At 42.8% G+C, this 21,171-nt stretch overlaps 1 protein-coding gene across 1 annotated transcript; it reads right to left on the minus strand.

Moving 5' to 3' along the window:
• Nucleotides 1-1,254: 1,254 nt before the first annotated feature.
• LOC308682495 (uncharacterized protein) lies at nucleotides 1,255-20,904 on the minus strand. Its single transcript, XM_081352243.1, has 3 exons — nucleotides 20,784-20,904; nucleotides 12,496-12,583; nucleotides 1,255-3,247 (listed from the first exon to the last, which is right to left on the minus strand). The coding sequence occupies exons 2-3, from the start codon at nucleotides 12,567-12,569 to the stop codon at nucleotides 1,762-1,764; spliced, it is 1,560 nt and encodes a 519-aa protein (XP_081208369.1). The 5' UTR covers nucleotides 12,570-12,583; nucleotides 20,784-20,904; the 3' UTR covers nucleotides 1,255-1,761.
• Nucleotides 20,905-21,171: the final 267 nt, after the last annotated feature.

The raw sequence follows: 21,171 nt of genomic DNA on the forward strand, positions 1-21,171 counted from the left end.
GGAAAAAGGCCGTAATATTAAGATCAGTCGTACGATCGTTTTTACGATCTTCTTTGGCTTACGATGCTTTTGGAAAACGCAGCCCTGGTCTTCGCTTCTGAGTTTCCGACACCAGCAAACACTGTTCGTTGTGACGACATTGTCAGTTAGTCGTCATTTGATCAGCGTGACATTACTAGTTAACAGATTTATTTATTTTACACTGCAAAAATACTTAACTACTTTTAACTAATGAGTCTTTTTTCAAGTGTTAATGTCCTAATTAAGTAGTTGAAGTCAGGAAGAAAACTGTTCAATTTATGTATCGTTGAGGATGATTTGTTTTCACTTTATTTTGATGGTGCCTTTAACACATTCTGTTGACTAGAAGTAACGTTGCACCCACATATCTACTAACCCTCATTAGAGTATAAATAGAGTATTAGTCGACTGGTAGGGTTCAGGTTAGAATAAGTTGACATGTAGTTGCAAAGTTACTTATAGTTAGTTGAATGTCTGTTGGAGGAGCAACAGTCTGACTGATATTAAGCAGACGGTCTACAAATACTCTAATGACAGTTAGTTGACATGTAGTTGCAAAGTTACTTATAGTTAACAGAATGTTCAAAAGGGACCATCAAAATAAAGTGTTACCGAAAATGAACATTTATGAATATAGTATTTTGCCAATAAAATAATGACATTCTCTATATATTCTATATTATAATTACGATGAGAAAAAATAAAACTATCACACAATATTAAAGCAATCTCTGATTCAGTTTTTGAAGTGAAGAATTTGGATAGATTCAACCAAAACGTTGATAAGGGGACTGTGGTGAGCAGGACGAGGGCGAGGGCCGTGGGAGAACGGCGCGAGGACGGTGCCGTGATTAATGATGAGCTTCTCCCTCTCGTATCTCTCACGAAGCATAAAGGAGGAACGACGGCAGTGAAGAGAGAGAGAGGACCAGGCCTGGACTTATGTTGTGTTGTGTTTCTGTTTTATTATATGTGACAGGGCTGCTGTCTTTTACTTTTACTTTCATTTTGTATTTGTTTTATTTGATTTAATAAAGTCTTTAAATGTTCGCCGGTTCCCGCCTCAACATCTAACCTTGCTACAGGGACATTTGAAAAATGATGATCAATTGACTCAAGACTGTTTTTATATGTACCACAGTTGGAGAACTGCTGAAACTATGGATTGATAACCAGAACAGAACAGACTCCAAACCAGATTAACCAGTAAAGCACATGTCAAAAAAGGTCAATTCATTTTAGATTTATTTGTATCATTCTTTTTTTACGATACACATTTCAAAGCAGATTTAGATCTGGACATTAGACAGAAAGAGCATAGAGAACTACATCATACTTTTAAATGATTATCATAACATGCAATTTATCATATAAGCGCAACAAAACACAGTCCTGTAAAGACAGAGATAAAAGAGTATGCTGGAGTAATGCATAAGACCTAGAGCAGAAGTGAAATTACAGAAAAAAAGAAAGTATTTATAGGACATTATTAGTGAAAGTAGCCACTACCATGATTATAACCCTGTTCAGTGATAATATCTAAAGATTTAAAAGAAAGACTAAACAGAACAGTGCCAACTTAAATTGTTATAACCATTTGTCATTTTCAATATATTCATATATATTTCAATAATTTCATCATCAAAATCTACAAACCCTCTTTTTATTTTCTGTAATGAAACGGCATCTGTTCTGCTTTTCATCTTGTATTTTCATATTTGTTGCATTATTTTGTACTAGTTAAACGATGTACAGCCCCTTGTTTTTCTCCTCTTCTCCAGCTTTCTTCAGATCCTTCAGGTTCCTCAGCATTTCATCTTGTCCCTCCTCCTCCAGTCTGGGAATCAGGAAATCCAGATGTAGAAGAATGAAAGTGCTGTTTAGTGCGATCTCAGACAGACGCATGGTGATGTTATAAACTTCTTGCAGAAGTTTGAACCTTTCTTCTTTAATCTTCTCCAGGTCACTCTTCAGTTTTTCTTCTTTGCATTTATAGGGCTTATCGTCAAACGTCACAGTGATTTTCTCTGTCTTCAGCACATATTTTTTGTTCTCTCTGACATGTTTGCTGTGATGACACTTTCCTGAACACACAGTGCAGTGGCTGTTTTTCATGACCCAACACCGTGAGGGATCTGGTGCCATTGAGCATTTCCACTCGTGGCAGTTCTCCTCACAGACGGAGCAGCAGGTTGCCTTACTGTCCCACGGCCATTGATTTACAATGGGGACTTTTTCTTTGAAAACTCTATCGACTGTAAAATTCTGAAACTCTTCTCTGCTCTTACTGAGGGCTGCCTGATTGTCAGTCAATTCTTTCATTTTTAACTCGTTCTCATGAATGCGGTCCTTCAGATTAGAGACACTGGCCCCAAGTCGTCTTCGCTCTTTCAGAACATCTAATGTCATCTGAACACTTTTTCTGTTCTTTTCTTCCAGGAGTTTGAAGAACTCATTCATGCTGTCGTCTCCCATTGCCCAGAATGATTTCAGAGCATGATTATACCGTTTGTCTCTTTCCTCTTTCTGTCGGTTGTTGAATAAGAAGTGAACAGGTTCATTGTCTTCATCTTTTCCGCAGGGTATTCCTGCTTTCTTAATGGCGTTGAGAGCATCTGTTGGACGTCCTCCATCTGACTGTGTGAGTAGAAACATTATGTTGTTCTTTATATCTTTAGCAAACAGAGACAGAACTGACTGAAATATGTAATGCTGTTTTTCAGAGAGACGATTCTGAGACGCCTTCATCACAAAACACACTGCATCAATATAATGAATCCCATCATCTTTATCTGAGAATAATCTGCACAGATACTCAGAAATCTCCTCATCTTTCTCGTCTCCTTCAGTGTCTCCGTATCCTGGAGTGTCAATGATGGTCAGAGATGTTGGGTTTTCTTCAACAAACACCTCATAAACAGTGATCTCACGTGTCTGGGATTGGGACTGATCTTGGTGTTCTGCTTCTTCTTCTGTGATCTGGTAAAACTCTTGATCCCCAAACTTCACTCCCAGTAAGTAGTTGATCATGGTGTTGATCATGGTGGTTTTCCCAGTGCCGGTTTCTCCCACCATCAGGATGACTTTGTTCTGCTTGTTTCTGTCTCTTCTTCCATATGTCCACTGTCCGACCTTTTTATCAGTCCCATCAAGATATTTTCTTTCTGTGTTCAGACGGTAACGTGCTGGAGAACCTGGATTCAATAGTGTGGCATCATGATGTGCTCTACAGAAGAGAGAATTGATTTAGCATGACATCTTTTAAATCAGCTATTCATTAGAATATTGCTTTTTTTATTGAGTTTTTGAAGGGTTTTTTTAGAAGCTTGTAACTTTTTTCAAGCAGCATTAAAATGTATTGATGTGACTCAATGGACACGATTTGGTTTTGTTTCATGTTCTCGTTTCAATCCTGTCATGTGATCCCCTGTCTTAGTCATGTGATCCTGGTCTCCCTTGCCTAGTCATTAGTCTTGTGTATTTAAGCCCTCATGTTTGCCACGTGTCTTGGTCAAGTATTGTTTCCTGTAATCACTGTTTGTAAGTCCCACAGCCATGTTCATGTTCATGTTCATGTCATGCTTTTGTTTTATGTTTGATCTTGTTTTGTCTGCTATTAAACTGCACCTTCAGTGGACTCCGTTACAACAAATCAGTGTTCTGAGTCTGAACGATATTGTTCTCTCTTACTTTTTAAGTTTGGACTACTACAGAAGAGAGAATTGATTTAGCATGACATCTTTTAAATCAGCTATTCATTAGAATATTGCTTTTTTGGGAGTTTTTGAAGTTTTATTTTTAGACTTAATGGACATGATTTGGTTCTCTTACAAGAGGTTCTCTCGTATTGCGTAAGTTGCCCAATGTGCCCACAAACAGTGCCCACACCTACTCATGGTGCTCGAGTATTTATGAGCGTCTAAACATATGAGCCTTCAAAGCATTTCGCTCTGTCAGTCCCCTTAAAAAGGCGACTGCAGATGGTATTTTGCAGCCAATGAGCGCGTTGTACAACCCGCTCGCCTGCACCTAAACACCGTTTTATGGCACCCCAGAGAAATCTCAAAAGAGTATAGTGTCTGGTAGTCCGGCTCACGCCGCATGTGTTTTAAGTGTAGAAAATGTGCCCACGTTTCAGTGTTCACTCCTGCACTCAAGCACTATACCCCCCGTGTCTCTCACAGAGCCCACTCTCTTAAAGCGGACAAAAGCCGCTCGAGTGTTAAATGTAGGTCACGTGTCCACAACCCTGTGCCCACACCTACTCACTGCCGCTCTGTTACACGGCCACTCCCCACCGGTCATGTCTCAAATGTAAATCCTGTGCCCGCTCACGAGCGCTCACACATACTGACAGACATTTTACCCCCGACGCCGTTCTCGCACACCGTTCCTCGCACGATATGTTCCCTGTCCCATGCCACCGGGACATCGCGTGTAAAACGGCCAGCCATCTCTGTTTGCGAGCCGCAAATCAGGTTTCCGAATTTCCGAATCAGGTTCTCGAGCTCGCGGAATGCGGCAATCGAAGCCCGGAGGTCATTCTGCCCCTGGGAAGCATGGGAGGCTATTCCAGGCCCATCAGAATGGGTGCTGAGCACAGTAAAACAGGGCTATTCATTGCAGTTCGCTCGTCGTCCCCCGCGCTTCAAGCATGAGTCGAGACGAGAGTGAATGGGGAAGTAGCACATCTACTTTGTGCGGAAATAGCAAAACTTCTGTGCAAAGGGGCCATAGAACCGGTACCCCCTTCTCTGAGCGAGTCAGGCTTTTACAACCGTTACTTCCTCGTGCCCAAGAAGGACGGAGCTCTCAGACCGATTTAGATCTAAGATATTTGAACAAAGCTCTTATGAGAAGACAAAATGCTCACAACCAGGCAGATCCTTGCGCAGATTCGCCCGAGAGACTGGTTTATTTCCCTCGATCTGAAAGACGCTTACTTCCAGATCCAGATAATACCCCGTCACAGGCCATTCTTGAGATTCGCCTTTGACGGTCAGGTATATCAGTACACCGTCCTGCCATTCGGCCTGTCTTTGGCACCCTGTACATTCACGAAGTGCATGAACACGGCTCTCGCGCTGCTGGCCGCCTTTCCCACACACTATACATAGACCAGCAGAGCCGCTCTGTATTCCTATGAAGTGCTTATTACATGTTGCTGGCCCGCGTTGCTGGCCACCTGTTCCAGCATGTTGTGTTCCCCGGGCTTCCCTGGGACCCATGCAGTCGATGCTCGGCGCGCACGGCGTTGACAAGGGTGTTCCCGTAGCGTAAGCAACTTACGTAATACGAGAGAACCTCTCGTAAGAGATCGTACTCGGTTACCTAACGTAACCTTGGTTCTCTCTAGAAGAGGGAACAAGTATTGCGTAACCTGCCGTGTTGCGCCACGAGCTTATTCGCTTCAATCTACGAAAACCAGAATTCCAGCCTGTGAGCTCTTCCTTTATACATGCTAGCCACACCCATTCTGGCGGGCTGTGGCACGTGGAGGGCGCAAAGCGTCCTCATTGGATGTTACGTCACGCGGGGCTCACCGATAGGCTGCTGCAGTTGCCGCAGGTCAGCCAATGAGCATGCTTATACAGCCTGCTTTGGTCTGCTGGCTGCCGCACTGCGTTGACAATAAATACAAAATTAAGGATAATTTTTGGCTTCAGATCTTGAGAAAAGACAACTTTACCCGTAGCGTAAGCAACTTACGCAATACTCGTTCCCTCTTCTAGAGAGAACCGAGGTTACGTTAGGTAACCGAGTACGCTTTGTTTCATGTTCTTGTTTCAATCCTGTCATGTGATCCCTTGTCTTAGTCATGTGATCCTGGTCTTCCTTGTCTAGTCATTAGTCTTGTGTATTTAAGCCCTCATGTTTGCCAAGTGTCTTGGTCAAGTGTTGTTTCCTGTAATCACTGTTTGTAAGTCCCTGTTCATGTTCATGTTCATGTCATGCTTTTGTTTTATGTTTGATCTTGTTTTGTCTGCTGTTACAGTTTTTCAAAACACTTCACACAATTCTCTGCTTTTGGCACAATTTTCATGCAGAAAATCTCTTGTTTTCACAAGGAACACACTGCCATTCAAATATGCACACTGACTCTTCATATGGGCAAACACCCGTCACACAGTTTTACAGTTAGCAATCAGAGCTTTAGCATGAAAGGGCAACAAGGCAGCTCTTCAACAGGTCAGCTCTTCAATGGAGCAATAGATGCCAACACTGGATTTATTGTTATTACTGTAACTGTATACAGTAAATTCTTCTGTTGTTTTGTATGTAGACCACTGTATGTACAACTTTGTGTTGGTTGGGATGTACACTGTGTACATTGTTTTTGTGGGAAAAAATAAAATATATTTGTTACCGCGTATTTGTGTGTTTGAGTATAAAAACAATATTCTCAAATATTTTACAACACACTTATGTATGCACTGTCTATAGTAAGTGTAACACTGAACCAAAAAAAGGCCTAAGTCATTATGATGAATGGAGAAGAAGTGTTTTACATTGAGCACATCAGTGTTCAACTGGTTCTTATAAATGTCTATTCATATGATGGTTTGTGTGTGTCATTTGAAAACAAAATACCATTTTGAGAAAAAATAACATTGTTTTGAAGGTAAAGTTTCATTTTGGGTTTTGCCCATTGTGTGTGTGTGTGTGTGTGTGTGTGTGTGTGTTTTTTGTGTGTAGAGTTCTGAGAATATGAGGCATGCTTTCAGAAAATGTGTGTAAACAATCGAGAAAAACTGTAAATCAGCTATTCATTAGAATATTGCTTTTTTGGGAGTTTTTGAAGTTTTCTTTTTAGACTTAATGGACACTATTTGGTTTTGTTTCATGTTCTTGTTTCAATCCTGTCATGTGATCCCTTGTCTTAGTCATGTGATCCTGCTCTTCCTTGTCTAGACATTAGTCTTGTGTATTTAAGCCCTCATGTTTGCCACGTGTCTTGGTCAAGTGTTGTTTCCTGTAATCACTGTTTCTAAGTCCCTGTTCATGTTCATGTCATGCTTTTGTTTTATGTTTGATCTTGTTTTATCTGCTATTAAACTGCACCTTCAGTGGACTCCGTTACAACAAAACAGTAGCCTGGATGCCAGCTGAACTTAGCTCCGCCCACAAAATTTTTAGGTCGGGAAGTTCGGTCTGGATTCGATCCGTTGAGGAGCTATTATGCCCGAACAAAAATTGTTCGGACCAATCAAATTGTCAGGGCGGGCTTTATACGATGATGGACAGATGAGCAATGTAACGTAATAATCCACGTCACCAACGAGCGCTTGGGTTGAATTCGTTTACAACAAAGATGACTGCCTCTGGAGAATTGTTATTTCACGAGTTCACACTTACAAATAAGTCAGATAGAATAAATGCATATTTGGCGTGCTGTCCGAGGAGAGGCGGGCTCGGTATTCGGCCCGAACCCAAAGTACTCCCCCCGTATTCCAGGCTGTGGAAGAACAAGCCGAGAGTGAGGGATGCTGGAAACTGTCAAGGAATGTTAGGTGAGTTGACAGAGTGAATAAATATATGCTTCCTCTCATGCTGATAGTGTAGACCGTAGACGGTCATTGTTTGATGACAAGTTGATTGGATTGATTATTTGAACGTGCTCCTCTCGAACTTTGTTTATGAAACATCATGTGTAGATTCCGCCATCGCGACTGTTATAGATGATATCGACAGCGCATTCATTTTAAAAGAGGAACAGAGAACCGCGATCAAGGCATTTGTAGATCGGAAACATGAATGAAAAACATACGTCACTTACTCCGTTGCTCTGGGGTGCGTTTCCCGAAAGCATCGTTAGCCAACTATGGTCGCAAGTTCCGTCGTTATCAGCATAGTTCAACGATTTGGTTCCAACGAACGTTCGCTAACAGCATCGCAAACTTGTGTGGTTGAAACGACAGCTCTCAAGCTGTCGTTAGAAGCATAGTTTCTAGTTTACATCAGATATAGACTGAATAAATCCTTATCTTTAGCAAAATACCAAGCTGACATTCATTGAATACATACAAATGTAATTTACGTCTTAGTTTGTCAAGAGATTTAGGTAACACTTTATTTTACGGTGCCCTTGATACAGAGTAATTACTAAATTAGGTACTTAGTAATAGACGTTGTAATAACATGTAACAAAATGTACTTAACATGTAACTAAGTTATGGAACAGCCTATACTTACAGATTGTAATTACGCACATGTAATAGGCAGCTACTGTTACACATGTGTAACAAGCCGAGTTGGATAAGGTTTATAGATACACATGAAGTACACTTAAGTACATTCTTGATACACTTTATTTTACGTAGCTTATACCTGTGTAATATTATGTAATTACAATGTAATTAGGAAACTACTGCAAGCATTTAAGCTGTGAACTAGTGAGTTAAATCAAACTAAGGCAGAGAAAGATAAGGTATGTATACACAAAGTACACTTAAGTACATTCTTGATGCACTATATTTTAGGTAGCTCATCCCTGTGTAATATTATGTAATTACAATGTAATTAGGAAACTACTGCATGCATTTAAGCTGTGAACTAGTGAGTTAAATCAAACTAAGGCAGAGAAAGATAAGGTATGTATACACAAAGTACACTTAAGTACATTCTTGATGCACTATATTTTAGGTAGCTCATCCCTGTGTAATATTATGTAATTACAATGTAATTAGGAAACTACTGCATGCATTTAAGCTGTGAACTAGTGAGTTAAATCAAACTAAGGCAGAGAAAGATAAGGTATGTATACACAAAGTACACTTAAGTACATTCTTGATGCACTATATTTTAGGTAGCTCATCCCTGTGTAATATTATGTAATTACAATGTAATTAGGAAACTACTGCATGCATTTAAGCTGTGAACTAGTGAGTTAAATCAAACTAAGGCAGAGATGGATAAGGTATGTATGCACAAAGTACACTTAAGTACATTCTTGATGCACTATATTTTAGGTAGCTCATCCCTGTGTAATATTATGTAATTACAATGTAATTAGGAAACTACTGCATGCATTTAAGCTGTGAACTAGTAAGTTAAATCAAACTAAGGCAGAGAAAGATAAGGTATGTATACACAAAGTACACTTAAGTACATTCTTGATGCACTATATTTTAGGTAGCTCATCCCTGTGTAATATTATGTAATTACAATGTAATTAGGAAACTACTGCATGCATTTAAGCTGTGAACTAGTAAGTTAAATCAAACTAAGGCAGAGAAAGATAAGGTATGTATACACAAAGTACACTTAAGTACATTCTTGATGCACTATATTTTAGGTAGCTCATCCCTGTGTAATATTATGTAATTACAATGTAATTAGGAAACTACTGCATGCATTTAAGCTGTGAACTAGTGAGTTAAATCAAACTAAGGCAGAGATGGATAAGGTATGTATGCACAAAGTACACTTAAGTACATTCTTGATGCACTATATTTTAGGTAGCTCATCCCTGTGTAATATTATGTAATTACAATGTATTTAGGAAACTACTGCATGCATTTAAGCTGTGAACTAGTAAGTTAAATCAAACTAAGGCAGAGAAAGATAAGGTATGTATACACAAAGTACACTTAAGTACATTCTTGATACACTTTATTTTACGTAGCTTAGGCCTATCCCTGTGTAATATTATGTAAATACAATGTAATTAGGAAACTACTGCATGCATTTAAGCTGTGAACTAGTGAGTAAAATCAAACTAAGGCAGAGATGGATAAGGTATGTATTAGGGCTGGGTAAAAAATATCGATTTCTCGATTTTAATCGATTCTCATTTTTACGAAACGATATCGATTCTTAAATCCCAAGAATCGATTAGTCATCCTGTTTTCAGTTGATGAATGAATGTAACATTGTTGCGTGCATCCCATCCAATAAATCGCACTAATCTTTGTGCTTTGATATTATTGATATGAAACAAAGTTTCAGATTCAAATTACGTCCATTTTATTACGCAATTCAAAAACATAAATACCGTTTTGGCGCTGTGGCGTGAGATCGCTCTGGCGCAGCTCAGCTCAAGAGAAGCAGCGCGGAGCGCACGTGACCTTCTCTTCCGGCTTAATAACACCAGTTACAGCGCGGAATAAACATGAATGAGCATCTGAAAGTGTGTTAAAAGATAGTGTACAACTTATCGAAATCCGTATTATGTGACATGGAATCGCTCAAATCAGTGTTTCAACCGTGGAAAGACGTCAGTAAATCAGCTTGCAAACAATGTCATGTAACGTCACATTTACCTCAGAAAAAACATATCCAGTGACCATAAACTCGTTAGTCAGCTAGAAAAATTTACTCTAGAGAGGAACATTTTGCTAAATATATGCACCATATTACATATTCTTTATAATTTTTAATGTTCTTCTATTTTTAATGCATGTTTGAATAAATCTGGCAGGTTTTTATGACAGCCACCATTTAAATGTTTATATTTCATATAACTTTATTATTATAAAAATAAATAAAAGTGTAATTTAAGTGTTTGTATACAAATCAGTTAATTTTTACCTAATTTGTAAGCTATATTATAGTAGGCTAATGAAGCCTACAGGCTAACTGACTCCCATATTTAACAGCATTAGTTAAGAGATTTGTTTTCCTTGAGAAAATTTGCCATGTATTGAACCTGATATCCAAAATAATCGATATTGAATCGAATCGTAATCGAATCGAATTGCAAGCTTGCGAATCGAAATCGAATCGAATTGTGAAATTTGTGTCAATACCCAGCCCTAGTATGTATACACAAAGTACACTTAAGTACATTCTTGATGCACTATATTTTATGTAGCTTATACCTATGTAATTGCAATGTAATTAAGAAGCTACTGCATGCATTTAAGCTGTGAACTAGTGAGTTAGATCAAAGTAAGTCAGAGATGGATAAGGTATGTATACACAAAGTACACTTAAGTACATTCTTGATACACTTTATTTTACGTAGCTTATACCTGTATAATATTTTGTAATTGCAATGTAATTAGGAAGCTAATGCATGTATTTAAGCTATGAACGAGTGGGTTAATTCAGATGGATAACATATGTAGATACACAGAAAGTGCACTTAAGTACAATCTTGATACACTTTATTTTATGTTACATACAAGTAATGCTACAGAACATACACATTTACCATGTGTAACTGCAGAACTTAGTAGCCTAACATATTTAAGTACTTGTTGTTACATTGTGTTATACTAAGTACTTTCTTACATAATTACAGTGTACCAAGTCCGTAACATGTATGTAACAGACTCGGCTTGTTACACATGTGTAACAGTAGCTGCCTATCACATGTGCGTAATTACAATCTGTAAGTATAGGCTGTTCCATAACTTAGTTACATGTTAAGTACATTTTATTACATGTTATTACAACGTCTATTACTAAGTACCTAATTAAGTAATTACTCTGTATCAAGGGCACCGTAAAATAAAGTGTTACCGAGATTTAAAGCACTGTTTTTGAAGACTGCGCATGTGCGAACGTGCTCTACTATGTAAGAACGAGCCAAATATTGAGTCTGGTAATAAATAAAATAACTGAGAAAAATTAGAAATGGTCTTCAGATGCCATGTCACAGTGTCTGGTTGTCCCCTAGAGGTCTCTTTTCCCCTTTCTGTCATCATTTATGAACTGCATTTCCTTCAATCCCTGCCTGGACTCATTATCTGATCATTGCACTCAGCTGTTCCCTATCACCTAGTTAGTTTCTGTGTGTATATATACCCTGTCTGTTTTAGTGTTGTTACGGAGTCCTTGTTATTGTCACACCACTTCTTTTCTCTGTTTTTGCCTGTTTATTGTTTTGTGTTTTTGGATTGCCTTATTTGGATTTTGACCCTTGGCTGGACTAGTTGTGAGTACGGATTTTCCCTAATAAACATACTGCGATTGGATCCCCTGTTTCCTGTGTGTGGTTTCGTGACATGCCATGTCTGTAACTTATATGACAAAATCTAGCGTTAATTCAATCTTAAACAGATTAATTAAAATAAGTTATTAGTCCACCACCTGGGAGACGTCATAAACCAACGTGGTTGAACGATACTTTGCGACAGACGGTTTCGGGAAACAGTTGTGACTAGCTAGTTGATTTCTCCAACGATGCATCGTACTATGGTAGTTAAGCAGCGAGCTATATAGTTGTACGGGAAACGCACCCCTGATTGGTTGTAGGCAGAGCCGTTGACTATCCAACTGAGTGCAGAGGCATTGTCCTCCCTGGTTCGGTTGAAACACGCCGAATAATTAAAGCTCAATGGAGCAGTATCAGACTCACATTCTGACTAGAATCTGAGTATGATGACGTCAGGCTAACAAAACAGTGTTCTGAGTCTGAACGATACTGTTCTCTCTTACTTTTTAAGTTTGGACTAATTTTTTTTCATGAATGAAACGAGCCTGTTAAGAATGAAAACTGTTGTGTTATATTTGTATTATGACACTTACCTGTTGAAATGAGCATGTTGCTGTTTGGTCTGGTCAGACTCTGTGCTGCTCTTCTCTCGGTTATTGTTCGACATTGTAGCAGTTGAATCTGTATACATATAGTACATTTTTTACTTCTACATTACATACATTAGTGTTTCAAAATAAAGGAAATATGACTTAAACTGTCAAGCCCCTAAGTATTACTCTTTAAAGCATTACAGTTTTTTTACGATTGCTATGACAGATTTTTCAAAACTTTTAACAAATTTCCTAAACTCTTAACGCAGGAACAGTTAATTCCATGCTCAAAATCACACATTGTAAACTAAACTCCAACACTAATTTTCAAAATACAATAATACACTAGCAACAATACAATATGTCTACCAAACACTGCAAACATGTTTCAAAATCAAATAATTTTTATTATTTACTAACATATGTTCTCGTCCAACAGGAAGATTTAGTCAATCGTAGCACAAGGTCATAAAAACACTGACATCAGATGGAATTACAGAAACTGCATTATTGTATTTGTGTCAGGTCTGCCCTTATACAACAGACAGTATATTGTATTGATCATAGATTGTGTTTGCACTACAGTTTCTTTTGAAGCCTCTCTACATTTTTGTTTTGTTGGGTTTAGCTTTTGCTGAAGAAATTCAAACTAGGAACAGATGGGGAAGTGAAACAACACAAAAAAACTGGTGGACCTCAATACCATGACAAGTATTTCCTAAAAGTTTCTTAGAGTTCCACAAAAACTTGCATCTTGCAGTGTATTGTGATTGTCAAAACATTGGGTTGCAATGTTGATGCAAGTTTTTGTGGAACTCTAAGAAACTTTTACAAAACCAATACATTTACAGGGGTAAGTCGGTGATTTTAGTGCTGTCCGAAGCCATAATATCAGTGTTTTTTCTCACCCAACCTGCGTAAAAATCCCTGTCCAAATTAGTACCTGCTGTTTTTTGACAAACAGGTCATGTGGGAATTTAATTGCCGTCTGAATCCACATCTCTGAGTTTACAAGAACAGATTAAAAAACCCTTTTTGATCACTGCCGAGCACCGTACGTGACATACACTTTTATTACTGAAATGCTGGAAAATATTTACAAGAACAATATTTAATCGGGAAAGAGAAGAAAGCACGTAAAAATTTGAAACCCAGGCCACATTTATATTATAAAGCTAGTTGTCTACGTTACTATGATTGTAATTTGTGCTTTAACAACGTTTAGCTCACAAATATATTGATCCAGGAAGTTAGAATATGTGAATATACACTGACCATATTTCTTATATTTGAGTCCAAGTTCAAACACTGAAACACTTATTTTCACGTTACCTTCTGTAGGCTAAAGCTCACCCCAGACCAAGACGATATCAGTCCGCTTCAGCTATGATTAAAGACTGCTTCAGGTCAGTAGCATTGCTGTTCTTCCAGTAGCGTTTCAATTAAATGAACGTGTAAATCCTTTAGTTCTCTTACGAGAGTTCTCTCGTACTGCGTTTTATCAAAACGCTACGGGAAAAGTCTCTTTTCACGAAACACTGAAGCAAAAAATTATCCTTTAATTTTCATATATGTAAAACGCGTTGCGGCAGCAGCAGTCAGCTATGGCGAGACGGCTTGCTCGCTCATTGGCTGCTCTGCGGCAACTGCTTAAGCCTATCGAGCGAGGCCTGAGATGACGTCAGGCCAATGAGGGCGCTTCGCGCCCTCCTCGCCACTTCCCGCCGAAACGGGCGTGGCTTACCTCTATAAAAGGAGCTCGAGAAGGCTGATTCACTTGATTTTAATCTCTTCAGCGAAGCGCACGCATCGCTGGATCACGGAAGCAAGCGTCGTTCGAAGCAAGCACTTCAGCGGGACGAGCCCTCGAAGCCGCTGGCCAACGCCGCCTTCTACAGCCGTACCTGCTGCGCTTTCCGACGCCTATATCCTTTATTGCTATATTGCTCTGTTTTCTGTGTGTGTGTGTGTGTGTGTTCGCTGCAACACTCACCCCTAAAAGAGCTGCGTCTTTTTCAAGACGCCTTCTCATGCAGCGCTCGCGCTCGCTCCGAGCCAATTGCCTACGGTGACTCTGAGGACTCGCCAGGCATCCTTTCCGAGGCTGCCCTTCCTGGAAGCGGACGGCGGGATTAGTTTTTCTTTACGTTACAAGAAAAGCTACCCTGCCTCTGCACGCGTCATTCACCGGCGAAGGAGAAAAGAGTGTTCTTAGTCCCACCGTTGGTCGGTCTGACCTCTTTTCTCTCACATTTCTCAGTTCCCTGTTCGGCGACTGGAAATATTATTGCAGCAAGTGAGTCTGTTACATGCTTGCCTGCCAGCAAACGCCGAAGAATACATGTTGACGCCGCTTTCAAAGCCTGTATCCCCCTGTGGCTCAGTGGTGGAATTATAGGTTCTCCTCGCGGGAGACCGGGGTTCGGATCCCGGTCTGGTGGCATATATATTTATGCCGCCAATGCTTTGCTCTGTAAGTCCCCTGAAGGCGACTGCAGAGATGCATTTTGCAGCCAGCGAGCGCGTAGTACCCGCTTGCCTGCAACCGAACACCGTTTCTACGGTTCCCGCGCGTCACTGGCGAAAGAGAATGGAGTGTTTTCAGCCCCGCTGAATCTGGGCGATTTCCACTCTTCTCACATTCTGGCATTTTGCAGGCGTTCTGAAAATGCAAATCACTCTGTCTGTTCCCCGAGAGGCAACTGCAGACGTGTTTTTTGCTGCCCACGAGCACGTGGTACAGGCCTGCAAGCAAACGCCAGTGTGGATAATACTCGCGCTGACTTTGTCTATGTATCTTCACTGTGGTCCAGTGGTAGATTCTTAGACTTGCGCGCGGCCGATCGGAGGTTCGAACCCCAGGCTGGCCGGCAGAAAATATTTATGCCGCCGAATGCAAATCACTCTGTTTGTTCCCCGAGAGGCAACTGCAGACGTGTTTTTTGCTGGCCACGAGCACGTGGTATATATGCCTGCAAGCAAACGCCAGTGTGCATAATACTCGCGCTGACTTTGTCTATGTATCTTCACTGTGGTCCAGTGGTAGATTCTTAGACTTGCGCGCGGGCGATCGGAGGTTCGAACCCCAGGCCGGCCGGCAGAAAATATTTATGCCGCCGAATGCAAATCACTCTGTTTGTTCCCCGAGTGGCAACTGCAGACGTGTTTTTTGCTGCCCACAAGCACGTGGTACATGCCTGACAAGCAAACGCCAGTGCGGATAATACTCGCGCTGACTTTGTCAATGTATCTTCACTGTGGTCCAGTGGTAGATTCTTAGACTTGCGCGCGGGGGATCGGAGGTTCGAATCCCAGGCCGGCCGGCAGAAAATATTTATGCCGCCGAATGCAAATCACTCTGTTTGTTCCCCGAGAGGCAACTACAGACGTGTTTTTGCTGCCCACGAGCACGGCCGATGATGCTATATGTGTAGAGAAGATGCCCACTGCTAGTGCCCATCCCTACACACTAGCACAGCCCTTCACACAGGGCCCGCGCTCATATATTCGACTCGGGTCGATCACGCACACAACATAGTGAACGTGCCCACTGCCTAGTGCCCACAAACACTATGTTCTGCATGCCTTGTGGTTTCTGTAAAGACGAAACCTGTGTGCATTCACTCTGCTCAGACAGACAGTGCACTCATTGCAGTAACTGTGCCCGCTCTCCCGCGCCCACACTTACTCACGGTACTTCTGGTGTCCCGGCCACGGCCGATGGTGCTATAAATGTAGTGTCGATGCCCACTTCTCAGTGCCCATCCCTACACACAAGCACAGCCCTGCACTTAGGGCTCGCGCAAATAAAATCGACTCAGGTTGATTGCGCTCCCCACATAGTAAAAGTGCCCACTACTCAGTGCCCACGAACACTATGTCTATCAGATCACAGGCTCTCTGTAAAAACGAGACCTGTGAGCGCGCGCGCTGCTTACACAAGCAGCGCGCCCCAAGCAGTAAATGTGCCCGCTCACAGCCCACATCTACTCGCACACATGAGTCCCATGGGACTCGCGCAGCCCCCCCTCACTCAGCCAAACACTGTTGTAAGGTCAAGGGCGAGCGCTCCGCCCGCTGTATTAAGCGCGCCCCCCGCCTCAAATGCCGCAGGCATAACGCCTATGTTTGTGAGCCCCATAGCACCTCTGTCGCACGGCGAACAGAGCGCGCTCTGTATCCGGCCCTTAGCCAACCATGCAGATGCATGGGCAGCGCTTCCAGGGGTTTCGGACTGGGTCTTAGGCATTATAAAGAGAGGCTTCTCGCTACAGTTTTGTCGACGCCCTCCGCGCTTCACAGCGCGCGTCGAAACTTCGGTTCCGCTGAATGTAGCACACCTACTTCGCCGCCGAAATATCAAAACTGATAAGCAAAGGGGCGATAGAGCTTGTTCCCCGAGTTCAAAGCGAACAGGGGATATACAGCAGATACTTTCTAGTCCCCAAAAAGGACGGCGGTATCAGACCCATTCTGGATCTCAGACGACTGAACAGAGTATTAGTGAAACGCCGTTTCAAAATGCTCGCAACCAGCAAAATTCTCGCGCATGTTCGCCGAGAAGACTGGTTCATGTCGATAGATCTGAAGGACGCGTATTTTCAAATACAGATAGCGTCACATCACAGGCGATTCTTGAGATTCGCCTTCGAGGGTCAGACATACCAGTATACAGTCCTGCCTTTCGGCTTGTCCCTGGCACCTCGTACATTTACGAAATGCATGGACGCAGCGCTCGCTCCTCTCAGACTCAGAGGCATGCGAGTGCTGAACTATTTGGACGACTGGTTGATCCTAGCCCAATCACGATCTCAGCTCATAGAGCACAGAGCCATTTTACTCGATCACCTCGAGAATCTTGGTATCACGGTCATTTGGGCGAAGAGTTCACTGAACCCCAGCCAAACGATTCCGTTTCTGGGTATAGTTCTGGACTCACAGTCTACGACAGCGCGGCTGTCGCCACAGCGCGTGCTGAACATTCAGCGCGCGGCGATGTCTTTCCGCCGCGGCGCTTTCACCCCGCTCAGAAAATTTCAAAGGATGCTGGGTCTCATGGCCTCAGCATCGTCAGTTCTCCGGCTGGGCTTGCTCCGCATGCGCCCGCTGCAGTTCTGGTTGAAAGCGCGGGTTCCGCGCAGAGCGTGGGTGTCCGGTCATTTACACCTCAAGGTCGATCAGGACTGTGTCACAGCCCTGGTGCCTTGGATGGCGAACGACTGGTACCAATCAGGTGTAAGCCTGGGGACTTCCTCGAGGGTGAGGATGGTGTCTACGGACGCATCCACCTCGGGATGGGGAGCGCTGCTCGAGGGCAGACCGTCCTTCGGCCTATGGTCGGAACGGGAAAAGCTCCAACACATAAACTGCCTAGAAATGCTGGCAGTGCACAACGCGCTGACGCGTTTTTGTCCCCACATCAAGGACCAACACGTCATAGTCCGTTCGGACAACATGGCAGTGGTGTCCTACATAAATCGCCAGGGCGGTCTGAATTCCATACCCCTGTACAGGCTGGCGAAACGCCTCCTGCTATGGGCTCAGCACAACCTGCGCTCGCTGAGAGCAGTACATGTGCCCGGGCTGCTGAATGTGGGCCCGGACAGACTGTCCAGGAACAACGTTCCTACGGGCGAATGGTCTCTACACCCACAAACAGTCCGGCTGTTGTGGGAGAGATTCGGCAAAGCGGAGGTGGACCTATTCGCGTCCCGCGAAAATGCTCACTGCCCCGCACTCTTTTCAAAGACTGACAGCGCGCTGTCCCAAAAGTGGCCGCGCTGCCTGCTATACGCTTTTCCCCCCATCTTCCTCCTGCCTCAGGTGTTGGAACGGGTCAGGAAAACGAAATGCCCAGTGCTGCTTGTAGCACCGTTCTGGAAGAACCAGGCATGGTTCCCAGTTCTGATGCAGTTAGCAGACATCGCTCCATGGCCAGTGCCGTTGAGGAGAGATCTCCTCTCGCAGGCCAGGGGCTCGATCTGGCACCCACACCTGGAACTATGGTCCCTTCATGTGTGGGCGCTCAACGGATACCCGTTGGTCTCGCAGAGGGAGTCATGAATACCATCACGGAGGCTAGAGCGCCGTCGACCAGGCGACTCTATGCTTCAAAGTGGTCGGTTTTCTCCGGCTGGTGTACAGCTCGGAGCCTTTCACCCCTCGAATGTGAGGTAACGGAGGTTCTCTCCTTCCTACAAGAGCTGTTGGATAAGGGCAGATCCCCTTCCACGCTCAAAGTGTATGTGGCGGCTATTTCAGCGTTCTCCGGTTCAACGCTGGGTCAGTCACTGGGAAGGAATGATTTAGTCATCCGCTTCCTCAGGGGAGCTAGGAGACTGAATCCACCCAGACCTCCTTCAGTCCCTATGTGGGACCTTTCTACGGTCCTGGCGGCCATGAAAGGTGCCCCTTTTGAGCCTATCCAGTCTATTAGCCTCAAACATTTGTCTTTCAAAACAGTGTTTTTGATGGCTCTCGCTTCAGTGAAGCGCATAGGCGATCTGCACGCGCTCTCTGTGAGCCCGGCGTGCTTGGAGTTTGGTCCTAATGACTCTAAAGTCATACTCAAACCTAAGCACGGCTATGTGCCGAAAGCCCTCAACACGCCTTTTCGGGCTCAGGTTATTTCCCTGGCTGCCCTGCCGGCATCGAGTGAGGAAGGGGACTCGAGTTTTCTTTGCCCTGTTAGGGTTTTAAGAGCTTATATGTCCCGCTCTGCTGTCTTCAGACAGACAGAGCAGCTCTTTGTCTCGTTCAGTGGACGTTCCAAAGGAATGGCTGTTTCGAAACAAAGTCTATCCAGATGGATAGTTGACGCCATAGCGCTGGCTTATACTGCCAAGGGCATTCCATGCCCGTAGGGAGTTAGAGCGCACTCTACGAGAAGCGTTGCTTCTTCGTGGGCTTGGTCCAGCGGGATTTCCCTACAGGATATATGTACGGCGGCAGGCTGGGCCTCTCCGTCTACATTTATCAGGTTTTATAACCTAGAGGTTCCCGCCTTACAGGCTAAGCTTTTGTCGGTGTAATCTGTTCAGCCGTCTAGTCAGACCACTGAAACCCATGCGCAATGCGCTACCGACTATCTTGGGCAGAACTGTGTAAGACCCACATTTCCCACATTAGTTCAGGTTCCCTACCCTGTCTATGTGATGTTATACTTGCGTCTGTGGACATGTCTATTCTACGACGCTACAGTATAGGGAATTAAGGCTCCCACCCTTATTCCCTGACTCTGTGTGAGTCAATCTGGTGATTATGCACTGTGTGCCTGAAATAGCTTCCGGTGATCAGTGTTTTTATCCCAGCACGCACGGCGTTTTGCAAGGGGTTCCCGTAGCGTTTTGATAAAACGCAGTACGAGAGAACTCTCGTAAGAGAACGTACTCGGTTACTAACGTAACCTCGGTTCTCTCTAGAAGAGGGAACGAGTACTGCGTTCTCTGCCGTGCGTACGGTTCACTCTGGTTCGCTTCGGCGATCAAAATCAAGTGAATCAGCCTTCTCGAGCTCCTTTTATAGAGGTAAGCCACGCCCGTTTCGGCGGGAAGTGGCGAGGAGGGCGCGAAGCGCCCTCATTGGCCTGACGTCATCTCAGGCCTCGCTCGATAGGCTTAAGCAGTTGCCGCAGAGCAGCCAATGAGCGAGCAAGCCGTCTCGCCATAGCTGACTGCTGCTGCCGCAACGCGTTTTACATATATGAAAATTAAAGGATAATTTTTTGCTTCAGTGTTTCGTGAAAAGAGACTTTTCCCGTAGCGTTTTGATAAAACGCAGTACTCGTTCCCTCTTCTAGAGAGAACCGAGGTTACGTTAGTAACCGAGTACGTTTAAACATGCTCATGTGAAGAGCCTTTTTATAGTTCTGTTGTGTTTGGTTTATGTTTGTGAATAGACATGGCTTTCTTTTCCTCTCTGGAATTCCTCCACAACTTGTAATATTTTAAAACAACATTCGTAGGCAATATTCTAAGACAGCGTTCTATGCGTGTGTCGTGCGTAATTAAAGTCTGTCAATCAACATTGGAGTTCCAGTGGAGTTTTTCAAAAGTGTCCTACGAGTGTTCAGCGTTTAGAATATAAAGCTTACAAATGTTTATCATAAATAAAAAAAAAAAAAAAAAAAAAAATCTTCATAAACTAGCGTTCAGACCCAGAATCTGCAATACCTATATCCAGGATAATTTACAGAAAGAGATGCTTTTAAAAAATGATCATAAAGTTGCATAAATCAATTTAATTATTTATCCCATCAAAATAGTTATTTTCTGGTCGATTTTCCTTACCTGAACAGTGTAATTGACTTGGAGCGAAAACCTGGGTGTTTCTGTCTTCAGAAAGGGTTGATCTCTCCAATAATATCCCTGAGACATGCCATTATATACAGCTGTTAAGTTTCACTTTGACAGATATGGGAGTGGCGAAAACAGAGGGCTTGTGGTTTTCCAAAAATCATGCGTGTTTTAAGGTGGACTGTGTACAGTTGAGACACCTTAAATAACTGGTAACACTTTACAATACTGGTGCACTAATATGCATTCATTCATGCTTAACTAATGCACAGATAATCATGTTTTAATGAATGACTCATGAAGAACTAAACCATTCATTAATGATTACTGCATCAGTAACTAATAAAGATTCTAAATGATTAGTAGATTAAGTAATATATGA

Source organism: Scardinius erythrophthalmus, assembly GCF_964197995.2.
Source record: "Scardinius erythrophthalmus genome assembly, chromosome: 2".
Classification (NCBI taxonomy): domain Eukaryota; kingdom Metazoa; phylum Chordata; class Actinopteri; order Cypriniformes; family Leuciscidae; genus Scardinius; species Scardinius erythrophthalmus.